We start from the raw sequence: 13,245 nt of genomic DNA, 5'->3' as shown, positions 1-13,245 counted from the left end.
ACACTACGAAGGCAAGTGCCAATATGTCCGCATATTAATTGTTGTCAGGATTCTGGCCAAGTTTCTCATGCATTTGAGCTGTTTAAATTTTAACTAAGTTTATCTATCACATAACATACTGGATATAATTATGATATTAGATTCTTTAGAGGGATTCTGACAAAACTGAATTTTAAGGATGTGCTTTACTATTACAGTTACCTTACACCCTTTATCATTGCAACATTACCTTTTTTTCAATTACTGATGACGAACTAGTGTACCTACCACAATGTCCCCAAACTTTTCGAACGCACTACGGATGTCTGAGTATGATGTTGATTTCTCAAGGTTTCCGATAAACAGCGTCCGCGTCGCTTTTGGATGGTACTCATCGAATAATTCCTCCTTTGGTCTCAAGTCACCCTCTCGCTCTTCTTCTGTACAAGTTGGTAGGGAGGGGGGTAGGAGGAAATGAAAGTATTAGATCTAGTTTCAAAATCAATTTTCTAGAGTGACATTTATCGACATATTGGCTGCAATATCCCTGGATTTAGTTCCTACATAAAATTTCACCAAGGTTTTGGTACAAAAGAAATGTGACAGCTTCTTAAGGGACTCCTTTTTTTACGGGTTTGATCAATGCAAGACTATTTGACCACTTCTAGGCAGTAAACTAAATAGAATGAATAGTAGAATCTAAAAAATTTTTGAGCTAGGATGTATCAATGAACATTGGTCTTGCAACCTATAGAAATGATTTAAATTTGGGGTTTACTGTTTTGCATGTACTGTATGTCCTCCTTTATGCATTATGTTAATGCATACTTTATATTCTTGCCTTTGCTTTATGCTGTACTGGATCAACATCAGAATGTTTATGAAACACTTCTTAAGCTAAAAGAAATACTAGTAGCTGGAAGAAATACTGTAATACATTATTACTATGACTTATTTTACGGTAAAAGTAGACTGGAGGTTTTGTCTATGCTTTAATTTTGTGGCCTACACAATATTGTAGCACAAAAACACTGTTTCGCTGGATCAAAACAATGAAAAATAAAAGCAAACAGTTCAAAAAGGTTCCTAGTAACTCACCTGGGCCGTCCCAGATAGATAGTTCCATCTGTGCACCAAAGAACAGTTTTCCTTTGGATGCATCCATGGCTTTGTCCCTGTCCTCGGTCCGTCGGAAGAACACAAGACCGTATCTGTCTTCCCCCAAACCGACCACGCGGACAGAAGTGACCTTGCCATGCTTTTTGAACTCATGGAACAGTCCATCCTTTAAGCTAGTGTCTGTAAAGTGGAAACAGTTTTTATTGTAATATCCCAACGAGATAATTTTTTTTACCATAACTGTTCATCTGTGTTTCTGCATTGACACATAGTAGTACATAGTATATAGTAGTTCCATAACAAAAAGGTAGCAAATTTATCAATCCCACTGAGTTAGCAATTTGGTACAATTTTAAAGCAACAACTCATGCTATATATAAAAAAAAAAACTATCATTTGAAGATGTAATGGGAAAATATTCTATGTTTATTGGGCACAATTGTCTAGGCCTTTTATTCACTCTGTGTCTATGTTTTACGTATGTTTGTGTCCGTAGTAAACTGAACTGAACTGTGTCCGTAGTTACTAGAATACGCTGTCAGTAGAGTGGTAGGAGGTGAGTGGAAAGATGACCACAAAGGTTAGACTGGCAGGAAGCACAGTTCAGAGTTGTTAAAACTAGTTTCGTTTGTGAATGTGCAATCCACAGGTGTGTCATCTCACCTGAAGATCTAACAGGTAGGTTCCTGACACAGAGTCCGTAGGACCGTGGCTCCTCCAGCTTCTCATATCTGTCTATTTGTCTATCTCTTCTTCCCTCCTTCCTGAGTGATCGGTCACTACTGCTACTACTGCTACTTCTGGAACTACTGCTGTAGGGCAATAAAATAAAGAGTAAAGATTAGTTTACTTATTGTAACTTAGTCAACAAGTTGATACATCACATAGCTACTTATGTATGGGGAATGGATGAAAAAATAAATTTTGTACAATATGAGTTGAAGTTGTTATTGGTATGACATTCAGGTATTTTGGATCTGTAGCTAAACTGTGAGCAACACAGCCTGAAACTAGAGTTCGGCGACCTCATACCTCCATGAAAATTTAAAGCTTTCGTAAATTTCATGCAATTGACTAAGACATTAACATAATGTATGCATGGTGTTGTTAATCATTGACTAACGTTCACATGTCACAATTATAAAATTCCCATTATTAATCATAAAGAGGTTTTGCAATTTTTACATAAATTATGCAAATAAGTTCCTCATTACCATATTTGGTATCTGCTTATATTCCACCTATCATAATTAACATGTGTTACATGTATTGAGGTCCAGTTATTGAAAACAATGGAACTGTACAATTTCCTCATTAATTATGCAAATTCAGTCATCATTTGCATAACATGTATATCATTATGAACATCTTTGCCTAAGCTACCTGCATGCCTAAAATGCAGGCAATCCGTCGTTCCTTTCTGCAGTTATCCTCTTTGGAGTGTCTTGACAAAAACGCCCCTGCAGTTCCACAATTGAATGTTAGGTGACTGAAACTTGCCCCACTTTGTCATGACGCTAAAAGCTATCTACCACCCAAATGTCACGACCATATCACGTCCGGGACAAGAGATACATTGAAAAAACTGCTATGATAGAATATTCTCATTAATTATGCAAATGTACTCCTATTTTGCATAATTAGTATTTTATCTTGTACAACATTGTCTAAGGTACCTACATACCAAAAATCATGAAAATCCGTTATTCCCTTCTTGAGTTATCCTCGTCAGAAGTTTTTGACAAAAATGCCCCTGCTATCCCAAAACTAGACGCTAGGGGGCCCAAACTTATGTCATTTTTTCCTGAGCACAAGAGCTATTTAATACTTAAAAATCTTGACCATAGCATGTTCAGAACACCGAGATAGCAAAACCGGAAGTTGCGCTGCAGTACCAAGGTCACACACCAGGGGGCCCAAAATTGACCTTGACCTTCGTCTTCCCAACCCCTACCCACATACCAAATATCATTGTAGTCCATCGAGAGATTCTCAAGTTATGCTGACCACAATATGCGGACACACAGACAGACACACACACAGACACACACACACACAGACACACTCAAAACTATACCTCCATTTTTTCATGGAGGTAATCATCACATAGCTACTAATGTATGGGATCTATGAAAGAGGAATGAAAAAACAGACGTCTCACCTAATTCAACACTACTTTTTATGCAATATGTGTCTGTTTTGTTATTGGTATGATATTACGGTATTCTGGACCTGTATCTAAACTGTTCTACAGCATTTCAGTATAATGTATATATACTTTTTGTTTATTGTTCAAGTCTCTCCCATCTCATCCCAACCCTGTAGAATAATCTGTCAAATGCACCACATGTTGCCTTGTCAAAGAAATGCCAAGAAAAATTGCACACACAGTGCAATGCCCTTTTATCAAGATATGATGATAAAATAAATTGATTCAGGCAGTGTGATGAGGTTTTATAAAGCTTTTATAGATGCAGAGCGTGATAAAATCAGTTGGTGTTGCTACATTTCCAAGTCATTCTCCCTGATATATGCCATCTGACTACATCTTAAAACATGATGAAAGCTTTCTTTCCTGTTAAGGCCATACAATACAAAGTTATTTCCTTTGCTCTTACAGTCTTAGGCATTCAAAGTACAAATTGAGCAACATGACAACATGGGACCGGGACAGAAAACAATAATCTAACACATATTCATTCCTTCAAACTGCATGAAAGACTCCGAAATACAGATATCTTTCTCTTTTTTATATGAAAGTGAACAAATTAAATGGACATGTCATGACCTAACATGGCCAGTGACATTGAATCTGACTGCTAAATTAAGCAATGGTTTTTAATTACAATCTACATGATGGAAATTTGAGAAATGTGCAGTGTCAATAAATTGAATGGACAATATATTTTGCTGACTATGTCCAAGTAAAAACAGTTATGACAATGATCTGCTTTTTCAAATGATGGTGCCACAAAACTGTTGCATTATTTTCCACTTGAAAAGGTTTAAGGTGATTGTTATGCAGCCTTTACATAATAGTGTATACAATTACAAGATGGCTGTGTCACATTAGCACAGCTTTCTCATCGATAAGAAGAACAATGCTTCTATCATACAGGGCTCGAAATACCACCTGCATATGCAGGTTGGTGCAGGTAAAATTGAAGCTGTGCAGGTATTTCTGGTGTCTACCTGCACCTAACCTACACTGGGCCATGTACTGGGTTTTACCCATAAATGTCCTATGATGTAGGTGTATGTGGATTGTTATTAGCTGCATTGAATTTTACCACCTATAAAGTATAAAAGTAAAAATAGCAATGGTTCCTGAACAATTTTAGTATGACCCATACCTCTAAATTTAGAGTGGTGCAGGTAAAATTTGTCTGGTGCAGGTAATGTTCAATGTTACCTGCACCAGTGCAGGGATGCAGAAAATAGTATTTCGAGCCCTGATCATAACATTTCAAATACAAAACTGGATAGATGTACCCAGGCTAAACTTATTTCTGTTTCACTTGTCAATACACTGAAACTCCTGTCAGATAAAGCATGATGACACAAAGCGATCAATCACTATCAGGCGACACCCAAAACTGCTGCATCACTGCAGCCCTACTTTTAGCACCTCCACTTCTGTTCAGCAGCCAGAATTACGTCAGCACATGTTTTGGGGGTAAGGACATACCAGGGCAGTCAAAACAGCATGTGTGCTGCCGCGGCACTCTCTCTGCCAACTATTTTGAGGCGACTGCTGATCTGGGCGGCGGCACTGTTTATAGCAACGGCCCAGACACACAGAACGTGTGTGTAGTGGGTCGCGTGCGAGGACCAACTTATCATGCATACCAACTCTCTCGGAGAAAAGAGAACCTTACTTACAACCGGTTTTACAAAACAATAATTCCAAACAATGGTTCTATGTGCCATCAAATCCATGCATTTTCTAGAATGTCAGTATTGGTAGGCAGAATATCCATGGCATTTGTTCACTCAAGGAAAAAAAGGGCAACCAGAGGAGCTAGCCTGTCAAGGCCTTGGCTTATCTCCAGTCAGATTTACCAGTGGCATAAGAAAACTTTCAAAGCTGGCTAAAGAGTATAGCTGGCCAAAGGGAGTCACCGGCCACTGGGAGCCAAAATCACCGTGCTAGGCCAGCTTCACTCCTCTGGCAGCTTTTGATACTATCTTATGCTACGGTAGGGTCTGCTTGGAGATTAGGCCTTGGCAACAAGTGTGGTTACCAGGGTACCCGTGACCCCTACAGTACAAGCTGCAGGGTAGTATGTGTGGTACGTGATTACAGGAACCTTGTTTATCTTTCTCACTAAAGATAACCCGGCCTCCCTGTTAGACTTGAACAGCGTCTTGCCGCAAATCTCCATATACTTCTTATTGATCATGACAGTACTAACAGGCTACAGTTTACACTATGAGGCTTTATATTGTGTGAATTTACAAGAGTGTTTTTTTGGCTTTTGTACTAAAAGAATGACAGTGATATTGATCCAGTTTAGCCCATAGAAGAACAGTGGCATGGAAGATAAGCGCTGTGTACAGTATTTACAGCATGCACTGACTTCCCATCTTCTTTCTTTTTTGTTAGATTTTTACTACTTTACCACTAGATGTACTCTTGTACAACAACTGCTTTCACATGCACAACTTGTGGCAAACTGTGCAAGAGCAGGGCTGGACTATGCAACCAAGTCCATCAGAAGTGGTCGCCTGACAGGATGAAAAGGACAAGAAGAACTGTTGCTGCACTGTGATTTTTCACCAGCATCACACTCATCAATGGAAGGTCCCCAGGCTTTTCAAAGGGTGCAAATGCAGATTAATGCAATGCCCCCGCCAGTGGTGTGTTATTAGACATGGTCGGCTGCGGCTGCTGCAAGCTGGGCTGCATTCTGTTCCCGACATGACCTTCAATTTTCATTCAAGGGCAAACAAGTCTGTCTGAGGAAGGCTGCTGTTGTTCATTGGGACCCTCCGTGTAATTTTCAGAATGGCACAATTACCTTTTTAATTCCATGTAATTAGCGATCAGGGCACTCTAATTTAACAAACCATAATCGGTGTGGTTGATTGTTTCTGCATTACACGTTGGGAACACAGAAGATTTGCATTGTCCGTTATGGCAAAATTACTGTTTTAATTCCATGTAATTTGTAATCAGGACACTCTAATTTAGCATAAACCATAATTGGCGTGGTTGAATGTTTCAGCATTATGTGTTGAGAACGCAGAAGATTTGCATTGTCCGTTATGGCACAATCACTGTTTTAATTCCACGTAATTAGAAATCAGGACACTAAGGCACGATCTAGACACAGTTTTTTCCCTTTTTTCAGCGTCTAGGTGGAACTGCAATATCGCCATAAAAATATCGGCAGAATTTCTCCCGAAAGGTCCGGAGCATTCGCCCGATAGCTTAGCAGGGGTCCCCGATAGCTTGGCAGGGGTCCCCGACAGCTTCCGCGCGCGTGTAGATGTGTCCCGACTTCGGGAGGGCTCATTAGCATATAACACGGGCTCATTAGGCTATATAGCTGTTTATGACTGCAAGCGCCACGGGTGTCCCACGGCCAACGTTCCAGATCCCTCCCGACATCTCCACAGATATCGGCAAAAACTGTGTATAGATTGGGCCTAATTTAGCATAAACCATAATCGGTGTGGTTGAATGTTTCTACATTGTGTGTTGGGAACACAAAAGATTTGCATTATCCGTTATGGCACAATCACCGTTTTAATTCCATGTAATTAGTAATCAGGACACTGTAATCTAACATAAACCATAATCAGTGGCATTTATGTATTGCGAGGGTAGAATATTTGCATTGTCCATTATGAAAACCCCCATGCAGACCCCCTTCAATATTGGGGCAAACGACACAGACTCAGAGTGTAGGAAAAAGGCCAGACAACTCTGACAGGATGTCTGCTTTTTGTTAGCTGTGAGGTGACCTTGACATGAGGTACACACAGAGTTTTCTGAGGGAGGAGAATCTCATTAATCTACAATCAGGATGGCAGTGTTAGTAAACAATGTCCTCAATGTCCTGTTTTCTAACGTTTGTGACCTTGGACTGAGGCTAGTACCACTTCCTCAGGTACTAGGAGAGGCTGTATGTTAAATGTTGGTGAACAATGCACACAATTGAGAGAAGGGGCACCGAAAAGGAAATTCTGTCAAGTGGAAAATGCTGCATTCATGACAAGGGGACGTTTTCAAGCAGAGATCAATGATTCAGCCATGCCTAAAAGTAAAACTGCAATGCCTACGCAGTAGTAGATTATACCGGACTCCATGAGTTGCTGGAAAAATTGTAGAATTTCACTGGAAATTAGCCAAATGAAATAGACTGAAAAAAAGGCCAGAGGAATGGGACAGAGGATTTAGGTTTGCAACTTATAGTCCATGCCCGTAGCCAGGGGGCGTTCGGGGGGTTCGGAAGAACCCCCCCACACGCTCAAAGGTCCGCTTTTTCAGGCTCAAAGGTCCACTTTTTCATGTCCAAGATTTTTTTTCAAAGGCATGACTGACATGCATTTTTCACTTGTAGACATTTCATTCAATTTTAGTGAGTCTATCAGCAAAATTTGCTCCAGAAAGTGCAGGAAATGGCTTTTCAGAGGGTCGAGATTTCAAAATTCGCCCGGACCTCATTGCGACGCCTCTCGCCTTTGGTGTCGGACATGGTGAAAATATGTCGGGGGAGTCGGCCTCAAAGACTTATGCCAAAAGTCTTCTGTTTTTTTAATAGAAATTCCATTAAACTTAGCCAGCGAATTTTGCCCATCATAATGCAGGAAATGGCGTTTCAGAGGGTCAAGATTTCAATTTTCTCCGGGGGAGCATGCCCCCGGACCCCCCTAGGCAGCTCACGCCTTCGGCGTGAGTCTCGCGCCTGCGGCGCTCGATAGTCCAGCAAGTACTAAAAAGAACCCCCCCAACCAAAATCCTGGCTACGGGCATGTAGTCTTAACTATTCTGGCATATTTTGGTGTATTTGGCCCATTTCTACAATCCTTCCAGCAAACTATAGAGTCTGGTAGAAACTATGCACTAAATGTTGTGAGTAGGGCAAACCAACACAAACAACACTGAATGGTGTGAATCATCAGTGAATGTTTTGGTGCCTCACACACATGCAAACATGTATTTATGAATAATTCATGAGCCCTGGGTGATTGTTTTGGGAGTAATCCTAGGATTGTGATTCCCTCTAATCTCCAAGCAGCTCTAATCTCCAAGCAAGATCTGCTTGGAGATTAATTCCCTCTTCTCATTGCAGCCTGGTAACTACCTGTACTGCCAAGTAGGTTCAACCTCCTTCGTCCTTGTACTGCAGAGTCACGTGAGAGTGTACGGATTTGTCACAGGACACACTGTACAAGTAGGATGGACAGAACCTAGAATCTATCCCTGGTCAATACTGACCAATAGATGCCAGAGTGGTAGCTACATGATCACAGCCACGTAAGCTTCCCTATCACATGATATTTGGATGACTGAGAGCAGCTACTTGATAAAAGCTCCTTGCATGTATACAGTATACCGCCATCACTTGTCAAAGACATTCCAAATTTAGGTTGCAACTAAATCATGCAAGGGCATTTTGGAGACAACACTTAGGTTGTATCTGATCAATATCCCCTGTATCTAAGCTATATTCCAGTGCTAAATTTTTTTCTCCGGTTTAACGTCTGTTGTTTCCCATCCTGCGGGGGTTAGACGTGCTGGGAAGGATGTGCTAAAAGCTTGAAAGTCTGTCAAAAGCATTTTAAAAATTTGTACGATCTGGAAAGCACCAAAACTCAAATCTTATGCTGTATAACCTAGACTTCTAAAGTTCTATACCTGAGCTGGTACATGCACTGATTTGACACTACCACGACCAGGTATATTATCTACAACTGATTAAATCACAGTATTATTGTGTGGGTAACACAAACGTTAGCTCAAAACATGTCCCCTTGGTTGCTGATCTTTCTGTTTGAAGCCTGAATTCGTTTGGCTTATGACCTTTACATGAAGGACAAACACTACGGGCTTGTGGGAAACAGCTGCTCCACATGGGGGCTAACCATTGTTAGTTCTGGGGGAAGGGGGATCTGGATCCTTTGTCTACATGGCCTGGATTGCTGGATGCGAGACTGTTTCTAGGGCCTACGCATAATCTCCAAGCAAATCTATCAGGGGCAAAGACAGTATCGCTTCTCTCCAAGGCCAACATGACCCTTAGCACATTTGGCCTATGCAGGCCATGGAAACAATCTTGTATCCAGCCTATTGTCTACTTGAAGCTCCACTGCCTTCTCTTGTACATGTATCTGTGTGTGTGCATAGAATAAACATAAATATATGTGTGTGTATGTGTAGGATATACAATGTAACATATACTTCAACAAAAGATTTTTCTTCTAAAAGAGTAGTCTTTATACCCTGGTAATTACAACGTCTTTTGACACAGTCTTTATACCCTGGTAATTACAACGTCTTTTGACACAGACTGGTATGTGATAAAATCGAAATATTGTGTCTGCTGGGAGAGACATGTTGACAAAGAATGACAGATGGATCTTACATATTCATTTCCAGAAAGCCGAGAGGGAATTGAAATCAAGTTATCGTTCAGAAACAGAGGGTAGTGGCTTGTTAATATGCTACAAGATGGTCGCTGGAGTTCCACTTTTCATCGTGCCACATCTACTGTGCGAGCAAGATAAACAATAGGCTATACTGACAGCTGTGAAAAAAACATGGTACTTATGCAATCTGTCAGTCATAAATATTTAATAAGCCAAGAATCCAGCAAGCCTCCAGCAACAATAAGCCAAAAAAACTCCACTGCGGAACATGAAGTCTTTGCTCTGACAAGTTCTACATGTATATGTATTTAGGACTCAAAGGGCCAAAACACAAACAGGTGTATAATGGATCTGCAATACACCACAAATTTCACTGTTGGTGAATGTTGTGTTAGATCTACTTACTTCGTGACTTATGTGGGGTGTCTCTCCTTCTCCGTCATCTGAACAACCGTTTGACAAAAATTTCTTTTACTAGTTTTAGGCTTTTTCTGCATTTTTTTGGTGCTATCACTGTGACAGCACAGTTTGACTATGCAAAGTGTATTTCTTTCTGTCAGGTCATTTTTCGAGGAGGGGACAAGGAAGAAAAGCAGCCTCTATCTGGGTCATGCTATTTATAGCTTTCGCAAGGAAACCTAATTGCTGCAGTTACCTAGCAACTCCTGGTCACATGATCTCAATATTGTGTCCTACAGGATGTGGTGCAGACAAGCCACTGGCAGGGACCCACTGATGTAAACTGTGGGGCAGCAAGCATCTGTATGGTACCTACCAGACCAAGCAAGTTGCTACATAAAAATAAAATTTGGCCAAAGGACTTAGGCTCAATCTTATCTTTTTCCCGACACTGCTGATATCTGCACATAGATATCACGGTGGATCTAGACATAAGGACAGGGAGTAGCACAGGAAACCCGCTTGAATTGCAGCAGCCATAGCAAGTACAGTTTGCAACCTAGGGTGTCTGTCAGTTCACTAATAGGTGCAAAGTGACGAAGTAATGTTTTTAATGCTTTGCGAGTAGACCATAATGAGGCTGACAGCAGATATCTCTCCACAAGTGAATGTACTACGACAGTTATTGTGTACATTTTTTTATGAAGATGACTTTGAGCAAGTTATTGCTTTCTTTTGAGCAAGAAAACAATGACAATACTACAACGATGAAGGTTAGACATAATAAGGTAATAAGATGTGCCAAAAAGCAGTTACTCAAGCAACTTGATATAATTTTGGAAATGGACTTTTCAGACAGCCATCAGGCATCTTTCATGAGTGTCAGACGTCTGAAACGTCTAACCATTTCCAAAATCATATCCCGTTGTTTGATTTACTGATTTTTGGCAAATGAAAATACTATTTTTTTAAATTTGTTTGTATCATTTCTCACCTCTTGGAGCGACTCCTACTGGAACTACTGCTGCTGCTGTGAGAACTGCTGCTGGAACTGCCGCTACTCGAGCCGCTCTCGCTTTTCGACCGCGACTTCCGCGATTTCTTCTTCCCCTCCTGAGAGCGATGAGGCTTCCGGCTATGCCTGCTACTACTACTGTCCTCTGCGTCTTGGTACTTCTCTGGCCGCGGGGGCGGCTCGCGAGAGTCTCTGTCCCGGGAGGAGTGTTGTTCTCGAGTTTCCCGCGGATAATCCCGTAGTTCGCTTCGTTGTCGCGCGGGTTCCTGGCTGTACCGACCTGAAAACATGAGTTCACAGTTTAGAAAATATAACTTTTTTTTTTTACATTGAGTCCTTTCCAAATAACTGTTTGAGATCTACTTCAAATGTATGAAAATTATTTGGGATTTTCTACTTCGACAACAACTATTGAGCAGGATGCCCATGTTTTTTTCTAAACAGTTCGTCCACACACACAAGGCATTAGATTTCTTTGTTGCTAGAATCTAGTTACAAAGAAAGAAATGCAACAGCATTCTGAAATTGGAACATGCCCCATGGGGTTCCTTTTGTTGCCTTGTTATTCTAACAAAGCCAGGAGGGAGGGACTGTCATTAGCACCTATGTGTGAAAACTCAGTTGTTCAGACATTTGCAGACATGCATGATTGGAGTCCTTTCTAACCACTGCAGTGTTGTTTGGCCTGAGTGCTATATGCTGAAAATAGTGACTGCTGGCTCAATCATTTTGCAAGCTAACCATGGAGACTGGCATTTAGGCTTAAGTGTTGTCATTGTCATGGTTTACAAAATAAATTCTCCAATTTTCTAATGCCATGGCCCCTTTTACTGTTACCTTTATTTTGAAGTGTTTTGCATCTATCTTTTCTCATGGTTGTATTGTAACCACTTGAATTTATGGCCAATGTAACATCTTACCATGTCTTAAACTGTACTAAGTTCACTATTTCATCAATAATCTTCCTTTTACTCCCACTTTCATTTACTACTCTATCGCACCAAGATGTCATTTGTGTTTATGTGGCTGAGTGTCTTTCAAGCCTTGTTTCATAGTGCTCTTTTAAACTTTAGCACAACTACAAGAAAACTGTTGGTATGAGTTTTATACCTTGTTCATACATTCGCCCTTTATCGGAATAGTATGCTGCGCGCGGTCCGTAATCCATGTGTCTTCCACGCTGATACGGATCCTCCTCCACGTAACCTAGGTGACGGCGGTCGTACGGGCGGTCGTAGAAGTACGGGCTGTGGTCGTACCCTCGGTCGTCTGGCATCCTGGTATTTCAACAACAGCAGGTCAGAGAGTTGGTTTAGATCTACCATGCACAGGAGAAAGGTCAAGGTAGTAACAGGGATATATCAGAGGTCCTGCAGCTTACAACATACTTACCATCAAATCTCCAACAGTGGAAATATTACAGTAAAAGTCTGCACCAACCTTTACACTTTCAAGGGAAATACAGAAACAGACACTCTGAAAAAAGGAGAGTTGCAATAATATCTCCATCTTTGGCCAGCTTCAGTGTTGACTGAAACCTCCATTTGTGGAGAGCAGATGACAGAAGTCGTGAGATCATTAAAAAGGTTCACATCCACTTCAACTGCGTTTATTCCTGCACCCCCATTCAGAATGGTTGACTACAAAGCTGTTTTACCAAAAAAAGGAAAAGTAACTGGAGAATGCAATGAGAGTAGTTACCTCTCTTTGACAAGCTTTGTTTCACTTAGTTCTAGATTTTGTATTGTATCCCTAGTTGGTCATAGACGGCCAATCAAATGCAGCCAATCATTTGGAGATTGAGACTTTATTTGAAAATCCATTAGTGACATGCCTTGTTATGAGAAGAACAAACTTTTCTTTCTTATGCCTGGTTGGCCAACCATGAGCCAATCAAATTGCCCCTTTCTCTGATGTTACAACTTTGTAATCAAGTGTTTTCCCTCCTTGCAATAGTAAAAGAGCTGATTACAGTGAAAATATCTTTAAAAAGTCATCATATACATAGTGTCATAAAAGTGATGCACATTGTTAGAAAAAAATGTCATCATAGATATACATACAATTCTGTATCATAAAAAAAAACAAGCCCAGCAACAACTATTCCATGTAAGAATTGAGAAAATTCATCAGAT

At 40.6% G+C, this 13,245-nt stretch overlaps 1 protein-coding gene across 9 annotated transcripts in view; it reads right to left on the bottom strand.

The window, feature by feature from the left end:
• The window catches only part of LOC118430579 (msx2-interacting protein-like), a 46,743-nt gene that overhangs the window by 20,962 nt on the left and 12,536 nt on the right, over positions 1-13,245 (bottom strand). For 6 of the 9 annotated variants that reach the window (XM_035841537.1, XM_035841541.1, XM_035841540.1 and 3 more), the window contains 5 exons: positions 12,221-12,387; positions 11,090-11,390; positions 1,762-1,910; positions 1,078-1,278; positions 268-419 (listed from right to left, as the gene is read on the bottom strand). In XM_035841537.1, the coding sequence (XP_035697430.1) occupies positions 268-419; positions 1,078-1,278; positions 1,762-1,910; positions 11,090-11,390; positions 12,221-12,387 (970 nt within the window). The remainder of the gene's footprint in view (positions 1-267; positions 420-1,077; positions 1,279-1,761; positions 1,911-11,089; positions 11,391-12,220; positions 12,388-13,245) is intronic. The other 3 variants (XM_035841539.1, XM_035841543.1, XM_035841538.1) reach the window with 2 other exon arrangements.

The sequence above is a fragment of the Branchiostoma floridae genome, chromosome 14 (genome assembly GCF_000003815.2).
Source record: "Branchiostoma floridae strain S238N-H82 chromosome 14, Bfl_VNyyK, whole genome shotgun sequence".
Classification (NCBI taxonomy): domain Eukaryota; kingdom Metazoa; phylum Chordata; class Leptocardii; order Amphioxiformes; family Branchiostomatidae; genus Branchiostoma; species Branchiostoma floridae.
Note: the sequence above shows the minus strand (reverse complement) of the source record. Positions and strands in the feature narration are given on the sequence as shown.